At 39.7% G+C, this 26717-nt stretch overlaps 3 protein-coding genes across 3 annotated transcripts; all 3 read left to right on the forward strand.

Annotated features, from left to right (window-relative positions):
* The first annotated feature begins 462 nt into the window (after positions 1-462).
* Positions 463-5517, forward strand: si:ch211-184m13.4 (uncharacterized protein LOC798560 homolog). Its single transcript, XM_049728722.2, has 3 exons — positions 463-941; positions 1758-2263; positions 2370-5517. Exons 1-3 carry the CDS (start codon positions 611-613, stop codon positions 2532-2534), a joined length of 1002 nt encoding a protein of 333 aa, XP_049584679.1. The 5' UTR covers positions 463-610; the 3' UTR covers positions 2535-5517.
* Positions 5518-6173: 656 nt separating this feature from the next.
* Positions 6174-10034, forward strand: gpr183a (G protein-coupled receptor 183a). The gene is made up of 2 exons (XM_049728390.1): positions 6174-6410; positions 8054-10034. The coding sequence occupies exons 1-2, from the start codon at positions 6189-6191 to the stop codon at positions 9182-9184; spliced, it is 1353 nt and encodes a 450-aa protein (XP_049584347.1). The 5' UTR covers positions 6174-6188; the 3' UTR covers positions 9185-10034.
* Positions 10035-13002: 2968 nt separating this feature from the next.
* gpr18 (G protein-coupled receptor 18) lies at positions 13003-16034 on the forward strand. The gene is made up of 2 exons (XM_049728395.2): positions 13003-13122; positions 14589-16034. Exon 2 carries the CDS (start codon positions 14604-14606, stop codon positions 15585-15587), a length of 984 nt encoding a protein of 327 aa, XP_049584352.2. The 5' UTR covers positions 13003-13122; positions 14589-14603; the 3' UTR covers positions 15588-16034.
* Positions 16035-26717: the final 10683 nt, after the last annotated feature.

Here is a 26717-nt window from a genome sequence, read left to right on the forward strand (position 1 = left end):
ATGGCGGTTAGTTTGTTGGAGTCATGTTTCCAATTTTTAAATTACCTAGTTATACCTTGTTTGTTTGAAGGAGTTATTAGGTTGTTTGTTTGATTTGCTTTAATATTTATTCCATTTAGTTTGTTAGCCTCATTTGATTTTGTTGAGTTTGTTGTCCTGCCTGTTTTTTTGAATTTATGTAGTCAGTCAAATTGTTTGTCAGTTTGAGTTTAGATCATGGTTGTCTGACCCTACATTCGTGTTGTGGCCTACAAAACTAGAACAGTATCAAAATCATATAATTCCCAGACTAAATCTATATATTAAAAAGATTAGAAAGTCCTTCCATCCATTTTCTATACCGCTTGAAGTGAAGCTGAAAAAATAAAATACACATATCTTATTAGCTAACATATTGAAACTTGCGATGTCGTGTCGTCTCTTTGCAGTCTGCGGTATATCAAAAAGCCTGGTTGGTTGTATGCGTGGCATGAAAAAGCAGCGATGGAAACCGAGAGCTCCACAGATGGGTTTCCGGGTATCACAACTCTATATGCCACGAGGGGAAGTCAGTTGGTTAATAAATTGTAGTGCTTGACGCATTGTAAACTATTTTTCCCACTATATCTCCATGGCTGCTGGCAACGGCACCATCGGTGATCAGAGCAGCTGTTATGCGCTCGTCGACCAGCAAGCCGCCATGGTTCTCGTCCCCGTTTTCTACTCTCTGGTTTTCATTTTCAGCTTGGTCGGCAATGTTTTGGTCCTGGTGGTGATCTGCCGGGGACGGCAGAAGTTAAACTCTACCGCTGTATATCTGCTCAACCTGGCCTTGTCGGACTGCCTGTTCACGCTGACACTACCGGGCAGGATCGTTTACTACATCCTCGGCTTTGACTGGCCCTTTGGTGACCTACTCTGCAGGATTAGCACACTCCTCTTTTTCGCCAACACATATGCAGGTAAACAGGATGGCCAATGCTAAAAAATACTTGTAACATAAATATGGAATCGGAACATTCAAAACATCTTCTAATGCAGGGGTGTCAAACTATTTTTTTGTCGCGAGCCGCATAGTTTCTTCGGAGGGCCATTATGACCATCAACAAACTGATGAATTAAGTTTAATAAAAATTACTAGCAATATCTATTTTTGAAAAGCGAAAACAATTTGTAATTTTAGTATTGCCACGTGAAGTTGATGTACAATTCGTCTTTGTATCATGGAAGGAATGGAGCTGGGCGACCAAATGCAGCTTGGACCAGGGTTTATTGAAGGAACTCAAAAGATGCTAGGGATGTGAATAACTGAACAGAAAGACAAGATAAGACAAGATAAGACAAGAAAGACGATGACAGACCGGACAGGAGACGAGAACAATCCGATGGGGAGTGACACGCAGACAGGACTTAAATACATGACAGGTAGCGAGAGGCAGATGATGGCGATTACGTAGATCGTAAGCACAGGAGGGGAGGGGCGAGCACACAGACTATGACAAAACTATGACATTAAAATAAGGAACAAACTGTGACAGATCTTGACACTTTGAGGGCCACATAAAATGATATGGCTAGCCCTATCTGGCCCCCGAGCCTTGAGTTTGACACCAGCTCTAATTGCTATGACTTTAAAATGCAACTAACTCTATGTTACCAAAGAGAGAAAGAAAAAAATTACATCATAAAATCTACATCTTCCGTTATTCATCTTCTCAAGTGGTTAGTTTTCTAATTTGCTTCTGGTAAAGTTGACAATCCAGTATTACTTCCCCCAGGTATTGGCTTCATGACCTGCATCAGTCTGGATCGCTATCTGGCTGTGGTACACCCTCAGCGGCTGCACTGCCTGCGTCGGGTCAAGATGGTCCGCTGGATCTGTTGCTTGGTTTGGGTTCTAGTGTCCGCTCAGGTTGCCCCTGTGCTGTTCCGCAACATGCTGCAGCATGACAAGGGCAGACGGACCTGCATGGAGTACTTCAACCTCAATAGCTCCCAGTGGATGCCGTATTTCCTGATCTTGGGATGTGTCATCTCCTTCTGCTGCCCGCTTGCTGCCATCCTGGCCTCCTACGTCAGCGTCCACCTGAAGCTGCGGGCGGCAGCCGAGCGGAACCCCGCCTCGAGAAAGAACCAACGAACCAACGTCATCATCCTCCTCATCCTGATCACCTTCATTGTGTGCTTCAGCCCGTACCACCTCAACGTGATGCAGTTCATGTGCCGGAGTATTCACCATGAGGTCTCATGTGAGGAGCTGAGGGGCTTTAAGTTGTCGTCCCAAGTAAGACATCAACTGATTGGCCATCTTTTTTCACGCATATAAGATCAGTTTTTCCGATACAAACTCACCACTAGTAATAATAGAAATAATGATCATCTTGTTACAGATTACTGTCTTGCTCATGAATTTCAACTGCTGCTTGGACCCGATCATCTACTTCTTCGCCATTAAGACCCACAAGGAAATGTTGACCCTCTTTAAGGACCGCCTGTGCCCTTCCTCCAACGCCACCTCATCCGAAAGAGCCAAAAACACCAGCAGCAACAGCTGAGAAATCAACGCAGCGTAATCAGGGGTGTCAAACTCATTTTTTTCACGGGCCGCATTGTAGTCATAGCTTCTCTCGGTGGGCCATTATGACTGTCAACCCAAATAAATGTATGAGCGCCTCATATTATATACAATAAAAGCTACAAAACAAACTGACAAATAACTCGTTTTCAAATCAGACAAGTAAAAACTGGTCAAATAGTTAAAAAAAATTTGATGCACAATTTCAGCCAATTAAATTCAACTCGACAACATCAGTCACCTTCTTTACCTGTTTAAAACACATCACAAGCACAAAACGGAAACACTTCCCTGTAAGTGAGCGTGGGAGGCTTTGACGAGAATGCCAATGCCACATCCTTATTTAACGTTCCTCTACACCCCTCACACACAAGTGCGTGTGTGTGGAGTACATGTTGGCACAAGTCTAACTTGTGGTTTATATATATATATGCACCTGCCTACTTTTGTTTAGGTACACTTTCTGCAAATCATAGTCATTTCACTTCTCAAATATCACTGTTTTTGTCTGCTTTATGATATATTTAACTGAAATTGCTGATCCGAACAACAAATGATTTATAAAGGAAAATCTCGAAAATGATCAGGGGTGCCCAAACTTTTGCATATGACTGCACATGCATATGTAGATAATGTCCTCCATTATTTCTCAACAGATTTTAGTCCCTGCCATTTGATATTTTGCTGTCCTCCTGTGTCTTCTTGCAGTAAGTGCAAGCTTCTTGCTCATCCACCAAAGCGGTAATGCCTCTCTACTGCCAGAGCATGGCATTGTTTCCCCAAATAGTGCCTCAAAATCCAACAGGAACGCACAATCATGCAGATTCATCCATTCTCTGAACCAATTGTCTTTATAGGGTTGTGGGTGAGCCGGAATCTATCCCAGGCGATTTTGAACTGGTCGCCAGCTAATTGTTGGGCACGTACTGTATTAACAGACAACAAACAAAGATTCACACCGAAGAACAATTCACAAGCCTTCAATGAGTCATGGTTTTTGAAAAAAAAAGAAAAGAGGAAGCCAAAGAGCCACAGGAATACTTTCGCAAGTACGGGGAGAGCATGTACAGTCGACACAGGAAAGATTCAAACCCCAAAACCCAAATTTGTGAGGCAAATTTATCATATACTTGCATCACACGATCATACCAACCAAATGCATGTAATATGTCCTACCACTATATTGGAAGAACATTATGTATATCATCAAATATCCACAGAGAAATAATTTAGAAAAACCTTAGAGGGGTTTTCAATTGCTTGCGAATTTTTATTATTCACAGCAGGTTTTGTTGGATCCTCTTACCAACAAATAACGGGAGAACACTGTACACAGATTCAAAGGACGGAAAAAAGTGTCCAATCGACTTTGTTACCAACCAATAGTTCCTATGACAAATTGCACAAAAGTTTAAACTCCCATCAGGAGTGACATCACAGAAAACTTCATCATACCTCAAGAAAACTTTTAAAACAATTCAGGAGAGGATTCAGTTTTTCATTAGATGAAAAAGCATCCTCACATTCGAAGCAGTAGCACCTGCCACACACCGTAGTAGCTGTTGATTGACGGTCACACACACATACCAGCTAGCTGCAAATGAAAAATTCCGGTGTTCACACCAGCGTACAATTTATGCTGCCATGTATGATCATTTTATTGACCCACAAACAAAGCACAATGATCAAGAAGGAAGCGTATTTCCCTAGCCGCTGTACTTTTATTATAATAACCTACTACAAGTAGAATAAAAGTTTCTTCAATTTGATTTAATTGAATTTAACAAATTCCCACCCTTCATCTGTGAGTTTTGAGGTGCTGTTTTGTTCGAAACGAGGAACAAACCACAGTCGCTTCCTGTGCAAATACTGCAATCAACCGCATGTTGAACTAATCAGCTCAGTGTCACGCTTGTTTATCTGTGCATTGCACTCACTAACGTCAGTCATATGTCGTTAATACTAATAACTGTCACAATGAGATGAGATTATGATGAACATTTGCTCTAACTGCATTCAGTCAGGATAAACATGACGTGTGTGTATATATATATATATATACACATACACACATACATTATATATATATTTATACACACACATACACAGACGCATGTATACCACAAAAGACGCATTAAAATGGAGATATTTCAACAGAGGATTTCCTTTGACATGTGTCTTTCTCTCACAACAGGATGTGGCTGTGATGATGGGCTGGAGATGCTCGGACGCATGACCTCCCATTCACTTTGTCATCACTAGCATCATAACTTGTTGCATGTTGAAAATCCGAAAAGCGGTGTGAGAACATAGTTGGCGACTTTTCCTAGGGCATTGTTGTGTAAAAATAGAACAGGCGGCACAGCGGGGTCATGCGCGGCCTGTCAGCGAGGGGTATGACCGTCGGAGAGGCCCTCAGTGAGTCACAAGCACACGTCTCGGCCATGAGGAAGCCAGAGCGCTTCCTCTGCCTCTACGCCGGACTTGTTTTGAACAAACGACGGTTGCGCTCATTAACGCAGAAAATACAACAGCGACAATTGTAGGCAGTTAACAAAACAGTCCCTCCCACTTCCCAAACTGTACCATGTCAAATTATCTTGATTTTAGGCCGGATGGCATCATGGTACCCAGAGTTTTTAAGAACAACACCCACTCACATTAAGTATATTTGGTGCACTTACACAATGTACAAAAAAAAAAATCACTGCAAAAAGTGTACCAAAAAAAGTCAAGACTTGACAGACACATTAACACATTATCACTTCAACTGGTGCGTGGTGAGTATCAGTTGCAAGGGAAGTGATTCACAGATGTAAAGATCACAGCTCGTAAACAACAGGTCCATACTTGATCAAAAATACAAATTAATGCTTAAAAGCAGTTGAAATTTGTCCATATATTGTGTTTTGGTGAACTCTGGTTTTGTTTCAAAATAAAGCGTCTCAATGTGTTTTGTTGCTTGGACTTTCTTGACACTTATTGACATTATTGGAACTTTAGATTTGAAAATTATTAGCACAATTTAAAATGAAAATAGCTTAAGTAACAGATGCCTTGTCGACAGGCAAACATACACACTGCTCCGTCTGACACTTTTTTTTTTTAAAGGAAACGTGGAACTGGCAATGTGGAATAAAAAAATTTGACTGGGCTACATCCTTCGATACATACTGTGCAAAGTCATAGTTGTTTTTTTTTATTTCTAATCTATAACCTGTAAACTCAAGTACTGTACCGTAATCGGTGACTTTTTTAAAGGAACAACCTGAAATCAGTTTACGTTTTCAAAGATAACTCATAAAATGAATAGATTTGTTTTCGTCTTCATTTGTGATAAATACACATTTAACCTCACAAGTGCAGTTATTTTTGTGAGTGAGGCATTAAAAATGTGGGGAGAAAATAGATCTTGGTCAATCAAAATATTCACTATTTCCTTTGCAGTGTTTACACATCCTTAAAGTGGATTTGAAACTGAAAATTACAAAGAATTCGACGGTAGTGATTTGAGTAGTGTGGCACAGATTTAATGCAGCTGTCACCAGCTGTAAGCAAAGTGCACAAACAAATTGGAATGAACCACTAGTTCTTCACTAACTTTCACGATTAGTTATGGTAAGCACAAGTAAGGATGGAGTTGGAGGGTGGTAGTGAAGTAGTGGATGGGGTTGTGCTGGGTGAGTGTGTGCAACAACAGGATATTTTGTCACCATGGTCACTGGCAGCAAATCAGCAAGTCTTGTTTTGTGCATGTGGCGCGCAGGAGGGCCAAGCGAAAGGGAAGCCCTCTCGTTGGGTCTTACGTTTGGTGCCATGTGCGGTGGAGCCAAAGAAGAAACAGCTCAACTTTGAGGTAAGCTCACTTCTCCTGCTTAGATATTAAATACGACATAGTCCGTTATGGAAGGTACTATAATGACATCAGTGGTACGACCAAACTTGTTTAATACGTTTTGTGAAAAAAAGAACAGATTAACTTGATGGCAGTTTCACATCACTTTGGCCAGAAATTTAAAAGCTTGGGAAATAAATGTGATTTGTCAAAAAACATTAAAGGTGTCTTTCACAATTGGAAAGTTAAGATGTTAACTCTTAAAATAAGATACAATGCTCAATGTGCCAGCCAGCACAAAGAAACAGCAAGAATGCAAGCTCACTTCCTTGAGTGCAAGGCAATCTTTTTTGTTTTGCTGCACTGACATTCTGTTGCCACGTTGAAGGTTGCTCAATATTCAATATTCTGAGCTAGTTTGGCTATAATTGGATTAAATATATCTATATCTATATATAGATATAGATATAGATATATATACTATATTTTTTTTCTCCAATTGAATGAATGAATGTGAAAAAGTAACAAAACTGAATGTATTTCTTTTATAAATACATAAAATGAAAAATGGATACAAAATCTATTGTCGGTTTTATGCTAAATTATAACTGCATTAATTTTGGATATGCATTTAACGGTCATTAAATATGCTCTGGACTCACCTAGGTGAATATCTGCGATTAACATAATATCATTTTTAACTTTTATCATTTTTAACACACTTTAATTAACATTTTAACACAAATGTATTAGAACACAAAAAATGAAAGCATAAAATGCAGAGGAAAAAATTTAATTTATTATCTGCATCTTGTATGTGTCTTTAAAAGGCCTGGTGGGGTGGCATGTGACATCGGTGGGTTTTTGCGTGTCTGGGTGTAAGCTGTGGTCCACCACAGGTGTATGGACATTTTGTTTATGTGTTTTACTGTTCTTTTTGTGTGCAAAAATAGCTGAAGTGGTTGTGGCTCACTTTATTACACGCAAGGGAATTGCAGTATGCACGTATACTGTAAACTCCCCTACAACAAAACAAAAAAAATCAGATTGCCACGATAGAGGGGATTTTCACAATGGACAAGTCGTTACTGTACATTCCATAAAATAATCTGCAATCAACCCGGTGAGCACCAGTGAATTTTGAAAGTGAGGAATGAATTTTTGAATACAAGAGTGCTGAATTCCAAGGCCACTGTTAGATTTTCTATTTTCACCAATGAAAATCTGATCAATTTGAATCTTTTCTTTGGCATTCATGTGTGGAGTTGTTGTTCCATTTTTTTTATCAGATACTCCACATTCCAAAAACATGCTTGGTAGATTTACTGAAGATTCATATTGGTCCATAGTTTGTGCCCTTTGCTTGACTGGCAACCAGTTCAGGATCTGCTCTACTTCTTGCTCAAAGTAAACTCTACGAGAAAGGAAGAACAGATCTTCATATTTGTCGAATTGTTACAGTCCAACGTCTACTGTTATGTCACAAAAATAAGCTTTAACGGAAGCAGCTGTAGTCACGGAAAGGAGCACTAATTATGCATACTTCCTCTTTGAAAAAAATCTTTAGATCATGTGGGTCCACGTTGTTTTCTAAGACAAAGGGTAAAACACATGACGTTTTTTGACCTTTAACAAACACTGTTTTTTCTGTTTCACTTTCAAAGAATCGCAACCCCAAGATGGGATCCACCGCTTCTCCAGTGATGGATGACCACAACAGCTCCACTTGCAATACCCTGTACGCCCACAGGAGCTACGCGCGTGTTTTCATGCCGCTCGTCTACTGTGTGGTCTTCCTGGTGGGCCTGCTAGGCAACGCCTTAGCACTGCACGTCATCCGCCCCAACTTGAAAAAGATGAACTCCACCACCTTGTATTCGCTCAACCTGGTGATTTCGGACATCCTCTTCACGCTGTCACTTCCTGTGAGGATCACGTATTACGCGCTGGGCTTCCACTGGCCCATGGGTGAGGCTCTGTGCAAAATCTCAGGCCTCATCTTCTACATAAACACCTATGCAGGTGTCAACTTCATGACCTGCCTGAGCATTGACCGCTTCATCGCCGTCGTCCTGCCCCTGCGCTTTTCCCGGTTGCGCAATGTTCGCAACGTGCGCTACATCTGTGTCACCGTGTGGGTGTTGGTCCTGGCCCAGACCCTCCCGCTTCTCGCCATGCCAATGACCAACAACGAACCGGACGGCTTCATCACCTGTATGGAATACCCGAATTTTGAGAAGGTAGACCACATTGCCACCATCCTAATCGGCGGCGTCTTCCTCGGTTACGTCATCCCCGTAAACATCATCCTGGTGTGCTATTCCATCCTTTGCTCCAAACTCCACTCCACGGCAAAGAGTAACCACTTGACCGAAAAATCAGGGCGCAGCCGTAAGGCCATTGGTGTCATCTGTTGCGTGTCCCTGGTCTTCGTAGTCTGCTACAGTCCCTATCACATCAACATCCTGCAGTACATGATCCGAAAACTCGTGTCCAGCCCGGATTGCGCCGACCTCACGGCTTTTCAGGTGTCGCTGCACATCACGGTGTGTCTGATGAACCTCAACGCCTGCTTGGATCCCTTTGTTTACTTCTTCGCCTGCAAAGGTTACAAGAGGAAACTCCTGAAGCTGTTGAAGCTGGAGGTCAGCATATCTATCTCTAGCATTGGCAGAACTTCACCCGAAATCTCTTCCAAGGACATTATTGAAGGCAACAAGATCCCGCTTAGCGGTTCCACTTTGGGCTCAACCAACGAGCGGTTGATGGAGAGGAGATCGCAGCTGTACGTGTAAACAAGAAGAATGGCGGGATCCAAGCAAAGACTTTTAAGGTCATAGTCGTCCGATATCCACGAGGAGTGTTTTTAAGGTGTCGTCATGGGCAACATCTTTTGGGTCAGATGTTTTCTGAGCAGCTCAGAACTTTGATGGTTTACCTCTCAAGAACATCCCTGTGAAAAGTTGTGCAATGACAGCAACGAGTAAACATTGTACGAACGTCGACCAACTTCAGGCTGTGAACTCTTTGCCTGTATTACTTAATTTTTGAATTTTTAGCGGCAACTTCCAGAAGTATGAACATTTAAAACTGTAATTAGCATTTTTTACGTAGTATGATCATATTCACCGTCACACAGTATTAGCGGACCATGTAGTACATTCCATAGCAACAGACTGGAGAAAAATGGTGAAGAAGAGATCAGATGCATTACAGACGTAAAAAAAAATCGGAGGATTGACAATCTTGGTGACGGTGATTTGTTTTCATTGACAAATCGGACCAGGGAAAACCTTTGGACATATTTAACGCTCTATATACGACTAGATGGAATATGAAGCCAAGATATTATCTAATATTGAAGATTTAAAGAGAAGTTTGCTTGGGGGGAATGGGTGGCGGGGTGGGGGGTGCACGACAAATGTTTTGAATATGCGGGATTACTATCATCTTTCGATAGTTTCGAAATGAATTTAGTGAGAAGTTGCTTTCTAATTGAGAGAGTGGATGTGGTTATCATAACATAATTTTACTGTAGGTGTTAGCACGTAGCTAGAGCCAAAACCCTCTCTTCATGTATATTTGCTATTGTGAATTGAAAAAAGCCTGTTCAACAACTTTAGAAATAAAATTATGATAATTCTGTGTCAGTTAAAGATTTTTTGAGCAATTTATAATATGACCAAGAGCTTGGTGTTTTTCATTATCTGGGATTTACATCACTATTAACTTTACAAGCTCTCATAATTGTAATTTTTGTAATCAAAAACTTCCTTGGTTTATTTTAATCAAAAACTGATCTTGGTAGCGATAGCTCTTTTTTTAATTATTATTTACTTGCACTCCACTTGGGTACAAATCAAAATTGGAAGTGGTTATCCTGCAAAGGATTACAAAATGTTGTCACATTGTTCTGGTTTTGAAAGTGATCTAAAATTATCCACAATGTGTGACAGAAAGGCATGCGAGTCACATGATGTGGAATTACCCAACATGTTACATCATTCAAGTGTGACTAAATTGTATATTGGGCATCATCTTTGATGTCCTTGGGGATCACAAGAGGGTATGAACCGCACAGACAAATGATTTGATATGAATATTTGTAGCTGTCTCTCACTCATAATTGTGTGACAATTTAAGTCAGTCATGGGCAATAAACAAGAGTTGGGAAGCCACAGATGGGCACTCCAGGGGCAGTTTTAAAAGTTGCGTGCCTCGGTCAAGGTCACATAAGCCATGATGAGTGCCGAGGGATGTCCCAATGTTTTTCCTGTTGGTCTGCACAGGATCTACTCTTTCATCAGCAACCCCGCTTCTCTCCACCCGCTTTGGGGCCAAGGCTAGCTCGAATTTAATTTAAATAAAGAGTGTTTGTATGCACTACAATGACAACTGACAACCTTAACCTTACTTAAAGATGCAGGTGAAGGTCCAAACATTTGGATACTATTTTTTTCTGAATATTCTAGCTGATATTTTTTTTTACATACTGTTTGATTTACTGTATAGTTACATATTAATTTAATTATATAAATTGATTGATAAAGTTAAGATGAATATATTTTGAAATGTAAACATCTTTATATTTCAACAAAACAGTAGTTCACTTAATTGTTTGATTTCCTTTTTACATTTTGTCTCATCATCTCATCATTAGATGCAAAGTATCCCAATTATGATATTTACTATATATTAGACCTCTATGAATACATACATTCATGCACTTTTAAAAATATAATTTGTCTTCCTTGTAGATGCTACAGTAGTATATATTTTAAAATTCAAACATGTTTTTGCTGGTTGCGTTGCAGTAATTACACTGAGCCTCTAGAGAGCAGTATATACCAGAGGATGGAGGAAATTTCACCTATGCATGTTATTTGGGTGATTGTTGTGGCTTGTCAGTCAAAGTAATCATCTTTTAAAATAAAATAGTGGAATAATGGAAATAGTATTAGATTGATAAACCGCTACAGCAATTTATTTGTGGAGTGGAATACTTAGTAAAAGAAGACAACATGACAAGTATCAAAGGGATTAAAAAAAAAAAAAAAGGAGCTGACAGGTTGTTGTCATAACAACATATTGCTGTGAACACAAAGCACCATCTGCTTGGGACCTTTTTAAAACTCATTGAGGGGACAAGTCGATAGATAATTAGGAATGAGATTGAGGAGCTCCCATATAAATAACAAGGGTGTTAAAAGTACGTAGGCATTTAAATGAAGCTGCAGCATCAAAACAAGCTGTGTGCAGAACATCTGTGTGGTCCTTGAGGTTGAACTCACATTTTAGGGAAACGCACCAACATTAGAACACTATAGCATCTCTTGAGACTTCAGATCAGTGAGCATCTTAAAGCGGAAGTACCCTAAAAAAAACAATTTCTTTAATTTGTTGTATGAAGCCCTACTGGTCTAAATACCGTATTGACCCGAATATAAGACGGTGTTTTTTGCATTGAAATAAGACTGAAAAAGTGGGGGTCATCTTACATTCGGGGTCTAGACATTATACTCATTCACAACACTTTTGCACACTTTAATGAAGAAAATGATCGTAGGTATCAGATGAGTGGTTTGTTGTGTCGGGTGCGCCACTCTGGCTAAACACTATCAATTTGGAGAGCTTGTTTTTGTTTTCATATGAAATCAATTCAGTAAGACTACAGTATTTTATTTAGAGTACTGGGGTTATGCAATAAAAAGTAGGATACATTTAGTGGAAAAGAAAACATTTTCAAGTTTTCGTTGCACGAGTGTACTGTGCTCTAGTAAAACCTTACTGGTTGAAGCCTTCCAAGTGGGCACGATTATGAAAATGTTTCTTTTAGCCATCCATCCATTACCCAAACGGCTTCGGGCAATTGCCTATGGGCAATTTGGAGTGCTCATTCAGCTTAACATGCATGTTTTTGGAATGTGGGAGGAAACTGGAGTACCCGGAGAAAACCCACACATGCAAATTCCGGAGAAAAGTCGGTGCCGGATTCGAAACAACAACCTCTGCACGTGGACGTGCTAACCAGTCGACCACCATGCTGCCCATGCTTCTTAGATGAATATCTCAATTTAATTGCAAGTTACAAACACGACCGGAGAGGTAAACTTCATATTCTAAACAAATAAAAAAAATCTATTTGAGTAAATTGTCCAAGACCGTTAACAGGTGGAGCTTATTGATACTCCAGTCTTTATTAGGCCTCTATCGCCCATCTCTACTCTCAATTACAATGTGCATTAAACGGGCTGACCTTGAAGTTTCACCTCAGGTAGACTCTGTGCATTCATTAAGTTGCCACTGTGCTAAAAGAAAAAAAAACATTTTGTAGCACCGGCTTGAAGTGTCTATTACAGCCGTCTTATTTCTTGTTTATATGGCAACTGCCTGAACATCCTGGTTTTAATTACTTCTCTGCTGCAGCAGATGCTTCTCGCCGGCAACCTGCTGCGGATGACTCCCCTGAGAGCTAATAGGCTGTGACAGACCCCACTTTTCCAATCAATAACTCGCCCTAAATCTGCCAACGCTCTGCCTGCCAAACACAGCGCCCCTGCTTCTTATGGCGCATCATTTTCTTTAAAGGTGCGCAATTGCAGATGGCGACAACAGACACCACAGAGGGAGAAAGTACATACACGTAGAGGATGTGACATCACTAAACTTGCGCTTCCTTACATTGGCTGTTGGATGCTCAGTGGTGCAACAGAGCATTTGGGTGATTGTTGTGGTAAGCTGCAGCTTTTTGTAATCATTTGTGTATATTTATTATTCTTTTCTAAGAACTACTAAGTGCTTTTTTTCTATTAATTGAACTGAATTTTTGACCCACAATTATAATATATATTTTGGGCTTTGCAATGGTGTGTTGTCCCATATCGGCACAGTACAGAAGACAGTAGCAGTGATGCCATTACATGATTTCTTATGAAGGTCTACAGAGAAATAATCTCACCTCGACATTTTGCGCCACCACACTACTTTTAATTGAGTTATTTATTCTTCTAACTTGTACAGTATGCAGACAATAAAATATTTTTGTAAATTTATCATACAAATATACACGTCTTCTCACGGTCATTACTTTGTTTTATATTTAAGCGTGAATGATGCACTGTTTCGATGTGAGGTGGAAGATTTTTTTTTTCTTCATTTAAATAACTTTCAGTTTCATGGGGAGTTCCACAGCAAGACATCTTCCTGTATTTTGTGGGCAGAAACCCCTACTTCATTATACATCGACTTAAGTCACAGAGAGGAGTAACTCTTTATACGTGTGTGTAAATATATTATATATATATTTTTTTTTTGGGATCATTTACACGTGTCATGAATAGGTGGAGCAGGGCGACCAAATGCAGCTTGGACCAGGGTCTATTGGAGGGAAGGGAAGTGGGCAAGCAAAAAGACAGAGACTTACAGACAGGTAAACAGAAGTCCACTCGTTCACAGAACAGAATCTGACCGTGAGCCTCCACACAAGACCAGGGGGAAAATGGACGAGCAGGACAGGAACACTAGGCCCAGACCGGAGACAACAGTGGACACCAACAAGGAGCAACACACATGCAGGGTTTAAATACATGAGGGAGCAGGTGACAGACATTACGGTGATGGAGGGGTGTGGCTGAGGGAAGTTGCCGGCCGAGCGTGCTCTGGCACGGGCGTGACAACATGTCCATTTGTTTTTTCTCAATATTTTTTGGGGTCAGGTTGACATGATCCGGACGTCGTGGCCAACTGGCTGAGCTTTACCAAAACTTCTTGCAAACATTTTAGATAAACTCAATACATTACATATTAGGGATGTTACAATTCACTCAAGCCTGGAATCAATTCGATTTTTGATTTTCAGTTTGCGATTTCGATTCATTTTTTGGGGATGAAATCAATGACTCATTTTATAACCAAAAGATGTTTTTATGTTAACAAATGCATTTTGTCCTTATTAAAACAGTAACTTTTTTCCTTTTATATTTATTTCCCTATTAAATATTAAAATCAAGTTTTAACCCTTTGGACTTTTTATCCATTATGTAGTTTTGATCTGACCAAAAAAGAAACTGCATTTTCTTTTTTATTCTTATTTGAATGAGATTACAAACAAAAAAGCTATGAGTCACTTTTTAATTTGTCAATTGAATATAGGGAGTATTTATGATACACTGATTGTTTTGTGTTTATTTTTCATTGTAGAAAACACTCTTCAGTATGACACTGCTTCCAAACTCTTCCCAGGTGTGGCTTTTGGTTGAGCACCGTACATTAGGCCAGGTCATCTACAGCTTCATTTTCATCATTGGACTCGTCGTCAACACGACAGCTTTGTGGGTGTTTGTCTTGACCACCAAGAGGCGAAGCTCCGTAAACATCTACATGTTAAATGTGGCACTTGTGGACCTCACTTTCATCCTGATGCTCCCCTTTCGCATGGTCTACCTCCAATGGGACTTCTGGCCCTTCGCCGACTTCTTCTGCCGTGTCTGCGCCACTCTCAATATCTTCTACCCATGTATCGCTCTGTGGCTTTTTGCTCTGATCAGCGCCGATCGCTACACAGCCATCGTGCAACCCAAGCACAGTAAGGAGCGAAGGAACGTCACCAAGACAGTATTGGCGTGCCTCGGGGCCTGGCTCATGACCTTGGCCGGCACCGCATCCTTGCTCTTCTCAGGTGACGATCCCGATGTCATTGCCAACTTCACCACCTGCTTCAAAATGGTAGATTTTGTCTACCTGCACCACAACGACCCGGTCAGTTTCACGCGAATGGCATTTTTCTTTCTGTTGCCTATCTGCGTTATGATAGGCTGTTACGTAGTCATCGTGTACAAACTGATCTGCGGGAAGGCCTCCAAACTCAAACCCAAAGTGAAAAGGAAGTCCATCCGGATCATTATCACGCTAATCGTGCAGATTCTGGTGTGTTTTGTGCCGTTTCACGTATGCTTGCTGCTCCATTTAGTAGGGCTGGACAAAAACGAGGCATTCAGGACGTGGGCCGTGGTTTCTATGTTCCTCATGAACACGAGCACTGTTTGGGACATCATTCTCTACTATATTGTCTCCAAGCAGTTCCAGGATAGGGTTTTTAGTGTGATCCTGTACCGTAACTACCTGCGAAGCGTCCGCAGAAAGAGCTTGCACGCAGGCAGCATGCAATCTATGAACAACGTGACGAGCGCCATGCTTTGAAACAACAATGAAATACGAAATGTGAATTTTCAAACAGGTCAGCAAGATTCAGCACATCTGCTGCACAGTTCTGAGTTTCAATGAAGACTCGAAATCACAGGTGTCAAACCCAAGGCCCGGGGGCCAGATACGGCCCACCACATCATTTTATTGGGTTTCCCCAATTTAAATCAATCCAGTTTGGACCTGAACTGACATTTTACTGTATTTACATAATAACTGGTTGTTTCTTTAACAGTTACAGACTGACACAATATAGGAAGTGTTCAGAAACATGACCTGACTAAAAGCTTGTGTCCGTCATACAAGAAATTATACCAGATTTTTTTTGGGTGACACTCTAATGGTTGTTGTGATGCAAGCACAAAGTTCAATGCACTCTGTGGGCTTTCAGTCCACAAAATGAAAGGTGACCTTTTCAAAATAAATAAATTCATTTTTCTGGTTTCTTATCTGTGGGTAGGCTCTGGAAAGTGTACCATTTCTCACATCTGCGCCCGGGGTGCATGTTCAACATAAATAATCTTTGTTGACACAGGTTCAACTTTTTTGTTGCAACAACCACCAACAGTGCAAAAACTTCCCAAACTGTGCACATCTTTGAATTCTATAGGTATTAAATTGTTTTGTAATGTAAACATTATTTTTGTTAAAAAAAAAGGTTCACTTTTTTTAAATTAACTTAACGAACTAACTCATAAAAACTTTGATCTTATATTTTGGACAATTGATTTAAATTTGACAATAATTAAGTGATGTGAAATTGGTCATCGTCACAGCAAGCCTTATGTAGTAAATATATTAGCCAGGTGATGGCAGCACAGCACAGATAGTTGTCATCTACCAGATTGTACATCAAGACAAAGAAAACTTTCTTCATATCCAATTGGAAAAAGTGGAAGGGTTGATGTATGTATTTATTTTACTACGACAAATGGAGGTTGTTAACCTCTGCGGCCATCACAACAATGCTGCAGCAAGCATGTTATTGATTGCATGTTAAATGATTCAGACACTCAAAGTGCATTTACAGTAACATCATCAGGAGAGGTCAGTGAGGCTAAGAGACAACGACATGAGAACTGCCAACTGGATTAGATGCTTTTCATGTGGGGATGCAATCATTGTACTCCTTGTAGGTGAATGGAAGAAGTGGTTGCATCATCTAACAGGTAAAAAAAAAAAATGAAAAAAAATCTATCCACCGATTTTCAGGTTTTGTTGTATAATATTCATCCAATCAATTTTGAATATTGTGAGTGTACCACACTTTTTTTTTTTTAAACCTGATTTGGGGGTAAGTGGACTATTGGTTTAGAATGCTTTCACAAACTAAATGGGTCACGGGTGAGCTGGAGCCTTTCCCAGTTGACTTTTGGCAAGCATGGGCTACTACCTGGACTGGTCGACAATCGCATGCCAGTTACGACATACAATATTTCAAAACAAGCTGGCCAGTTTCTGTCAAAGGAGTGGCCTTATCTTATAGCTCCATGTTGGTTTTAAAAGACATCACACTCATCATTTCTGAGCAATTGTCAAAGATTGGAATATTGTGTTCAATCAGGGATCACCAAAGTGGTGCCAGTGGGGATCTTGGAGCTCACAAGGACCACATGAGTAACCCATGGGCCTATTATAAAAATAGCTCACCAGAAATGGGACAGTGTGATTTCCTAGGAATGTGGTCATGATTTAAAAATGTCAACATTGACAGAGATTTATAGAAATAAAGTGTTACATGTTGATCTATGTCCTCATTATTGAGAAATCACATGATCAGTGACTATTTGTCATTAAACATAAAATAATAATAAAAATAAATTATCATAAATTCTTTGAGCAAATTTATTACTTGAGAAGTAATCAATACTCAAAAAAACTCTCAGCTTCAAAGAGGTTGCTGTTATCTTAAATCAAAGAAAGAATTCCTCTACTTGTTAGGTGAGGACACACGAGATCTATAAATGTGTATTTTAATTTTCGTGATCATTTGTGATATATTTCCAAAACAAACATACAATAGCAAACTAATAAGATAACCACTGTGAAGTCATTTCAAGTGGGTTTCCAAAATGTCCACTTTGGTAGATTTACATTGTTTAATAAAAAGGAAGCCTACAAGCCATTCATCTTTAACACAAAGAATTCAGGGAAGTGCGGCCAATCACAACATGTGATGATAGCTTTACTGCCTGATGAATGACATGCAGATTTATAACCAAGTGGTCAAAGGTAACATGAAACATCTGAGGATCGTCTATCTGTCCCACCTGTTCGGCATCAGCCCTGAAAGCTGTGATGAATGAGCCCTCTCTTTCTTTTTCCATGGCAAATCCTCAAAAAATGATTATCAAACTTTGACACCGTGCAGATGCAACAAAGGTTGACAATTAAGTTCCACTTATGGTGGACGTGTCGACCAAATTTCATGTCAAGTCATGTGATTAATATCGGGAGTCAACTTTTCTATCTTTCTAAGGTGTGCAAACGTTGAGGTTCTCGGAAAGCAATTCAATCGTCGGAATAATAATAATGAACACAACACCTTCCGCGAAGGAGGGGAAAGGGCACGTCAAGAGCAGAGTTATTGCATTTATACGTTTCTGCGAGTAAGGTGCACCTAAAATGTTTTTGTCACACTTAATCAAGCTGACCTTGTGGCATTTTATGGCAAGTCTTAAATCTTCACTACTATGCCCCGGCTGCAAGTAATGACCAAAACTCAAAAATCTTACCAATTTAGCCTCACCAGTCTGTTTTGAATGCTCACGGTGACATATGTACATTCACAGGGGATTGAGCCAAATTCACAAATAATTGATGCCCCCTCATAAAAAGGTTTGTAATTGTGTATCGATAATAAAAGATGATGCCAGAGAGGATCATAAAGCATCAACCCCGTAATAGATTGTGCATTGCTCAAGTTTGGTATCAGTCAGACAAACTCTCTAAGATAAACTTTTCTTTAAAGAAATGGTAAAAATAACAGTATTTTCTCTGAATAAAAATAGCAGACCTCCTGGCAATTTTTAAACATAGTTTCTTAAAGTTTTTGTTGCCCAGTAAAACTGACCTTTTTAAATTGAAGGGAAAAAAAAGCCTGAGCTCTGATCTTGTGGCGCTGAATAAGAATTTTGTGTATTATTGTCAGTTATCAAACTTTCCGTAACGCCGTACCCAAAACTCAAATCCTTCACAATTTAGCTTAGCTAATCTGTCCAGTATATACTATACTATAAGGTGGTTAAGATTTAGAAGCAATTGGACAAAATCTCAAAGATAAATTTTGCTTTGAGGGACTATCAATTTAAATAGGACACCATGTTTTGGGGCATGACTTTTGAATCTGTTCGGTCTAACATGACTAACAGAATATGTTTTAAAGTGAAACAGGTTTCCAGGTCTGAAATTTCAAGATAATTATGAGCCATCTACCAACATTTTCACCAGAATGAATGCATCTCCAGGATTTGGTGACTTTTGGAGTATTGATTATCAAAAATACTATCAAAGCAATTTCAGAAGGTCTTTACCATATGTCCCGGGGCCCTAAAATGGCCTTGCAGCTTGCAGCAACTGGCATTTTAAAACAATTAATTTTCCTGTCAAATGGTTGTGATAAATTATCCGGAAGCTTTAGCCACTGTAATTCTAAATCTTCTTCAACAAGTCCCTTTGTTGTCAAGAAATTAATGGAAACAAGATCGTCTTTCATGAGAGCTGATCTGACAAACACGACAGCCAGCTGCTTTCTCATACATGCCTAAAAACACTCAACGTTAAGATGAAGAAAAAAAAAACAGGCAGAATACTTGTATTTTTTTTTTTCTTCTTTCCTACCACTCGTGTGGAGAAAACAAATCAGGCGACGAGCGCGCTCGGCCATCTGTTTTGTTATTTGATATGTGTGAATACGCGTTGTAATGACTTTGTTTGCGAATCAGCGCACGAGAGCTCTCTCGACGTGGCGGAGTGTTCAAAGCTAATCATATAATTGGAGACAATAGTCGATGACAAATGGAGACGCTCCAGGCCGCCAGCTGGGGAAGTGGATTTGTAATCATTGTCAAATCATATCGTTGTTGTTTTCGTGTGTGTGCGTACGCATGTGAAGACGGCTTAATAGAGTTTACCGTGATGATCGCAGACGGAGCATTTGTTTCCCAAATGTCGGCAAGCTTATGTGTATATTCATTAAATGTGTTTTTTTACTTTTAACATGCTCATACATACAGTAGTGCTTGGTTAGGCATGAAGAGTTGTCAGGATAATGTGGAAAGAGTCCCTAAGGTCCCTATAAAATCACTGTTGACTTGTCTGCTGAATGTTTGAAACCATGACCTATTGAAAAATGAAAAAACACAACAAAATAAACACGTAAAGCTTACTTTAATAAGTTAGTCATCATCCACGAATCCATATTGGTCCATATGTAAGGCGCACCGGATTATAAGGCGCACTTTTGAGAAAATTTGAGGTTTTTAGGTGCGCCTTATAGTGCGGAAAATACGGTATATATTTCAATTTCTACTTCCTATAAAAGCCAGCCTATATATATGTATATTTTATTGTATTGTATTGCATTGAACATGACACATGAAAAGTGAGCTCATCCTGTAGACAGGGTCTAGTTCCAAAGTCTGAGTCTTGCTTGGTCTACTGTACAAACATTTAGCAAGACCAGCTGCCAGCATTTACATACTTTAGCGTTCCTCTCCGGGCACTTTAATACACTCTAGCGCTCCCCTGGTAAACTTTACAATGTTGAAGGATGCTTGTCGACTGCCATCGGAAATTAGAGGCACATGTGGCGCCCCCCCCTGCCCCAGTTTTTGCTGGCCAGGAACCCCCGTCAGTGCGATGCTGTGCTTCGTGATGAGACTAATGGATTCCTTTTGTTGAGCAAAACGATGTTAAGCGCAAGATGTATCGTGGCCACGTGCACTAGATAAACAATAATATCTCGGGGCGCAGCGGGAAATGTCAGGGCCGCTTCGCTGGGGCAATCTTTTACTTTCTGCTCCCCGCCGCCGATGTTGCTTTTTGTCGTCTCTATTAAAAGGACATAATGTAGCGACGGAGTTTCTAACGTTGCTAAAGTGACTCCAATTGACCCTGACGAGGAGGAGCCAACGTCCTTGATTACTGCTGTGTGTCTATTTTATCTGATTGTACACTTGCTCATTCACATTTGCTGCCAAACACCATTAGCACATATAAATAATGTAAGGCCCATCCCCCTTTTTGCTTTTATTTTTTCCTACTCAGCTAAGTGCCTGCATAGGAACCTTGGCCTCCACTTGTCACTCTCCTCCATAGATTAGTATAAGATTTATTTTAATGCTGTAAAGCACCATGTTCTCGAACGTGCAAGAGATCTTTTTTAATTGTATCAAGTGAGATGAAAGTGGGGGTCCACGTCAGGTCTTGTTAATATTTAATCTAGTCAAACTTCAGTTTCAGAATGTGGAAGGAGGCAAGGAGCGCCGCCGTATGTCAGGATCATGAAGAAGAGCTCGTTGTTACACCCAAGTTGTCTTTTATCGATTCATTATTAAGTCTTTTTGACCATTTAACATCAGCATTCTTTTCACTTGAGGCAAATAAATCATAGATTATGCTCTTGTGGACCAGTAGTATTACCGTATTTTCGGGACTATAGGGCGCACCTAAAAACCTTATCATAAGTGGCTCGCTGAAGGCTATGAATCATGAATCAAAAATACTATGGATCATTATTTTGTGATTGTAATTTATTGCGTCTGAAGTCGAAATAAAAAAGATAAAATGGAAAATGATTTGGATTAAAAATCTGACATGATGCATTAATGATGCGCCTTATAGTCCGGTGCGCCTTAAATAAGGACAAAGTTTTAAAATGGGCCATTCATTGAAGGTGCGCCTTATAGTCCGATGCGCCTTATAGTCCGGAAACTAGACACGACTTCCACCCAAGGACGTACTGGGACCAAATTCGAATCGAAGACTAAACTTCTTTTCTTTACATGTGTCTGTGCATAGACATTGGAAAGTAAGCGTCTTGGGAGAGGTTGGGTGTGTTTCACTCGCTCAGTTCTCCCTTCAGTGTGCGCATCACGTCTCCGCTCCCCGAGCTCAATTACTGAATTGAGACTAACAGAGGAAACTTGATCATGTCGTACAGATGTCTTCACTGCTGCACAAAGAGAGACGCCGTGTGCTCTCATTTAATGTGACACGCTATGCGCTATACATTTTAAAGAAATGTCCGACTTTAATACCACCAGATGTTTTGTCCCCCTGAATAAAGAAATGCTTCTCTCAAGGAGACACCTCTATTTTCACAATCACAAGAAAGTTGATAAATGCTGAGCTACACAGCATCTACTGATAGATTGTTTCTTGGAAGCTTTACAGAAAATGACTTTCTTGCATGGTGTAAAAGATGATCTGCTACTTAACCCAGCTAACCCTTACACCTGGTGCAACCAACGTTAAAACACCTTTTTACTCTTTAGATTCGACACGTGCAGTCAGTCATGTTGGAAATGACTTTCTACCATGCTTAAAAACAACGACAAAAGAATACAAAGCAGTCCCACAGCCGTTTAGCTCCATCATAGTAAATATTGTGAACAAGGCAGACAGCTCTATAAAGTGCTGTGGGCATCACTGGGCACAGCCGTCATTAGCGTGTAAAACCCCAATAAGACCACACATAAATGCATCGTATCCATGTTTGCGTGCATTCGCAACACAAACACTCTCTCGCCGACAATGGTGGCGTTTTGCTTTAATACGATTACGCTTTTTTCGTCTCAGCCGAAGCCAAGTGCTGTTTCGCCTGGAGAACGCGTCTCGTCTTCGTGTTCCACGCATGCTGCCTCTTTTGCGGAGAGCTCGCAACCGTGGCTCATGCCCAACTTTACATGGCTGAAAGGTAAGCATGCACACACACACACATACACAACAGCAGCAGCAGGCGTGTTCATGCACTTCCAACAAGAGGGAATACAAAAGCGCAGCTCTCATCCCTGCCATATAAAGTGATGTTTTGTGTTTAGTTGAGTGTGTATGTGAAGCCTACATGTGTGTTGTTTGCTTTTTGCTTCTCCATTAAGAGAGCTGTAAAGGAGAGGGAACAGATGGCGGTGGGCCCGCTCTGTCCTGCATCTCCTCGCGCAACCCCCGCCGTACTTCCCGCGCGTCCATTAATCTTCCCGCTCACCGCACAACTTTATTAAAACAACTCAAGAGAGAGGGCCAACAACGAGCGGCGCAGCTGTCAGGAACACCGTGCAGAACCATTCGTCCACACCGTGACGACGAGTCCTACATGTTTAGCTTTTACGTGTGCGGAGGAGACAATAGATGCTTCGGGAATCAAATGCAAAAGCGATGAGGAGCAATTTGTTCCTCTTTTACTCTAAATGGCTATTGCTAAATGCTAACAAAAAACACAATCTCACATTTTTATATATACATCTATACATCTATATCTATATATATATATATATGTACATACATATATATATGATTTTTTTTGTTGATCATTCCATCTATAATAAAATCAAAAATGCTTCCACCAGCATGCTTCTTCGTAAGGTGTTCTTTTGCATCCCACTTGCATTAGGGACATTTCAAGTGTGTTTTTGCACAATGTAATGTTTTGCTACGTAATATAAGATTTCTGTCCGAGCAAAGTCATAACACATAATATATGAAGATGGGTGGTTGTTAAGCAGCCACTACCTGCCAAAAATCCTTGCAGCTCCTTCAGTGTTGCTGCCAGCCTTTTGGCACGCCCTAACCGCTTTTCTTCTTGTCCTTTCAATTTTGTAGGCTTGTACAGTTACTGTTGTTGCATATTTTCTCCACTTAATGAAGACTGCCTTGACTCTGTTGTGTGACGTACAGTATAATGCCTTCGAATTTCATTGAATCATTTCTTCTGATTGATACCTACGACAAAAATATCAGGAAAAGCCTATTTGAACATCTGAACTTTAACGGGACGTTAATCAGAGGCATTCAAATTGTGGCAGGTGTTAACAGAGTTTGAATGTGATTGGTTAATTCTAAACAAATCATCCCCAATTATCAGTGGGTGCGCACAATTTTAATTTGACTTACCCTTCCCCTCATGTTTTTGTTTTCTTCAATTGCGTTCTACTAATTATTGGGTCACATTAATGAAAAAAAAATTATATGATTCATTATGGTCACAAAAATGTGACAGTTGAACAGGGGTGTATACACTTTTGGATGGATAGATTCTTAAAAATATTACTAATCATAAACAGCTGTATTGAAAAGTACCAAATGAATCCTTTAGGTTAACTGTACACTTGATTATAACAAAGTTGACAAATCGCAAATGGTCTTACTGTCTCACTGACAGCCCGTTGATATTAAGGATACATTATGCCAGAATATTCCCTCAGTTGTTGACGCACTTATTAGAGAGCGTAATGGAGATGTTAGAGGGTTCCGATCACAAAAGGAGGAGTCGCGTCAATGATATAGACAGGAAAAAAAAGAAAAAAAGGATTCTCTCGAGAGCAAGCGAAGAAGACGAGAAAGACGCGGCCGTCTCCATTTCCGCAGAGTTAAAAGGTGGCCCCTGTACAAATGAAACTCAATTTCACGCCACATTATCCCTCCCTGTTCTCTTGCCTGCCTTTCATTTTCATTAAGACCAGAGACAATCATAAATTAATAATTACTGCCGAATGTCTAAGCGCAGGCCACAGTGCTGCAACCATCACCCCCCCCCCCCAACCCTGGCGGACCCCCCTTCGCCTCCTCCCACACTCGTCGGCTCCATGTTCATGCTTGCAAAATGTTAATTTAGGTAATGTGGCCGTGGCCCTTGTCAGATGAAAGTGTTTTGTACCTCGCCTAATACATAATGGTCCATCTGATTAGATGACACCGGGCCTATCAGACCGTCCTAATGTGCACACGTGCAACCTCGCCGCCTCCACATTAATAGCGTTGAACAGAGAATTACCTCTTGTGAGGCTAAAGTGTGGATTATAAATAAAACATGGGGATCTTTTAAAGCCTGAAACAAACGTGGCGTTTTAATAGTCATGTAAACAAAATATTTTCTTTGTCATTGTATATGTATAACTAATTGGGTGGTAGGCTTTGAAATTTACATGTGGTATAAGTGTAACGTCAAAACCATGCTAGCAGATATTAAATACAAAATTTAACTAATGAAAGCATTTCAAATGCATATTACTTTAATTTAATGATTGTTAGTTTTTATCGTTTTGACAAATGAGTGAATTGTAAGTTTTTTAATTTAATTGTAATTTTATGATTTACTTTTTCATTTCTAATTTTGTTTCAGATATATTTCTTCCCTCTGATTCTCCTTCTGTTAAATTTAGTATTATATTTAAAAAAAAATTAAAACACAGCATAATATTTTAACTTATCCGTTATTTTTTGTTATTCGTTTTTACTTATTTTTTTTAATATTATTATTACTACTACTACAGAACAATAATACTAAAGGATCCTGGTATAGAAGTGTATTTGACCACAGATATCTTGCCTGAAATTTGGAAAAACCAAAACAAATAAATACGATCTTTAGAATTTACTCAATTGTAATTTGTAATGTTGCACATGATCAAAATGTGTTTAACAGTTTCTTTCTTTGAGGACTAGAGGAAAACATCACATCATTCCAAACATTTTAATCATGTGCAACCCCCTGAAACTTGTTTTTTTTCCCAGTGCGTCGTGTCAATCACCTGATCATTGTGGTGATGCAAATCCTTTCAAACCGATTGGGATCTTGCCTTGCAAATCAACCCTGAAAGTTTTTAGGAAATCCGATGACTTACTGCAGCTTTATTTTACGCCATAAGTCATTACACTTCAAAGATCTAAAGTCGAATTTTTCCCAATTTAGCATTGTCTTGTAGGTGAAGCTCAACTTTGCTAGCCTTTGAAGGACCCCAAGAAACAAAATTGTGTTGTCACACAGGGTGACATGGATGTAGATGATGTCTCAATGAGAAAACCAAATAAACAATGGGTTACATGCTTTGAATATGGAATGAGTTGCATGTCCCTAAAAACTAAAAAAAAAAGCAACAACAATGCACATTTGGTATTTAAAGTGTTTGTGCCTCGTGGTCAAATTTGGAGCGAGTCGCGTTATTACAAAATGTGCACTGATATGAAACATGTAGCTGCGGGGCCCCCTGAGTGCATTCACCACGTAAAGAGAAATAAATATAATATCACAGCACACAGGACGTGAGTACAAAAAGCAAGTGAAGCACTGAGTCATTAAATGGATGACTTTTTTTTCACTTGGGGGGGCATTCATGACTGACCGCCCGCTGTGTGTCATATTGCTCTTTCAAGGTTGGTTGAAACTTAAACCTTATTTTGCTTCAAAAAAAAGAAGAAGGTTGAAATAGTGCAGTCCTTGAATGTGAACAATGCGCCATTGAATTATGCAACAATCAGTCAATTATTCATTCGAGCGGCTGTGTTAAAGCCGTGTTTTAAAAAGCATGCAAAATGGGAATGGGCCCCAGCATGCTGCGTCGACACTTTTCACTCAGAAATGCTTACAGGAGAAATTTGTCTCTCCATGTCGATTTTATATTTCGTGTGCATTTTAAGAGCGGGAACTGTCCCCGTGGACTTTGAATAATTAGTCATGATGAGAAACATAGTCATTGGGAAAACAAATACAACAAAAGTGGATGTAAAATAACACTAGCCAACAGGAAAAAAAATAAGCATAATCGGCTTTTTTTGTGGTCAATTAACATATTTTTCATGCTGATTTAAAAAAAAAAAATCTACACATCAGGAGAATCCTTTTTTCTTGTTTTTAAGTTTGACCTTTGAAAGCCTGCCCAATACAGATTTGACCATGTGTTGAAATTTATAGCTGTGATGTTCTAGAAGACATTTCCACCTGTTGCTAAACCCTTAAGTCATAGATATGACTAAATATAGTACTATAGTCCAGATTAAAGTTATTATATTACTATTATTTTTAATTTTGTTAAGCACATGTGCATGAAATGCCATTAATAAAGCCGACTTGTCGTGCTAATGCTGACATATTGTGAAGTCATTACAATTAATACTTGAATAGAAAAACAC

Source organism: Syngnathus scovelli, chromosome 8 (genome assembly GCF_024217435.2).
Source record: "Syngnathus scovelli strain Florida chromosome 8, RoL_Ssco_1.2, whole genome shotgun sequence".
In the NCBI taxonomy this organism is placed as follows: domain Eukaryota; kingdom Metazoa; phylum Chordata; class Actinopteri; order Syngnathiformes; family Syngnathidae; genus Syngnathus; species Syngnathus scovelli.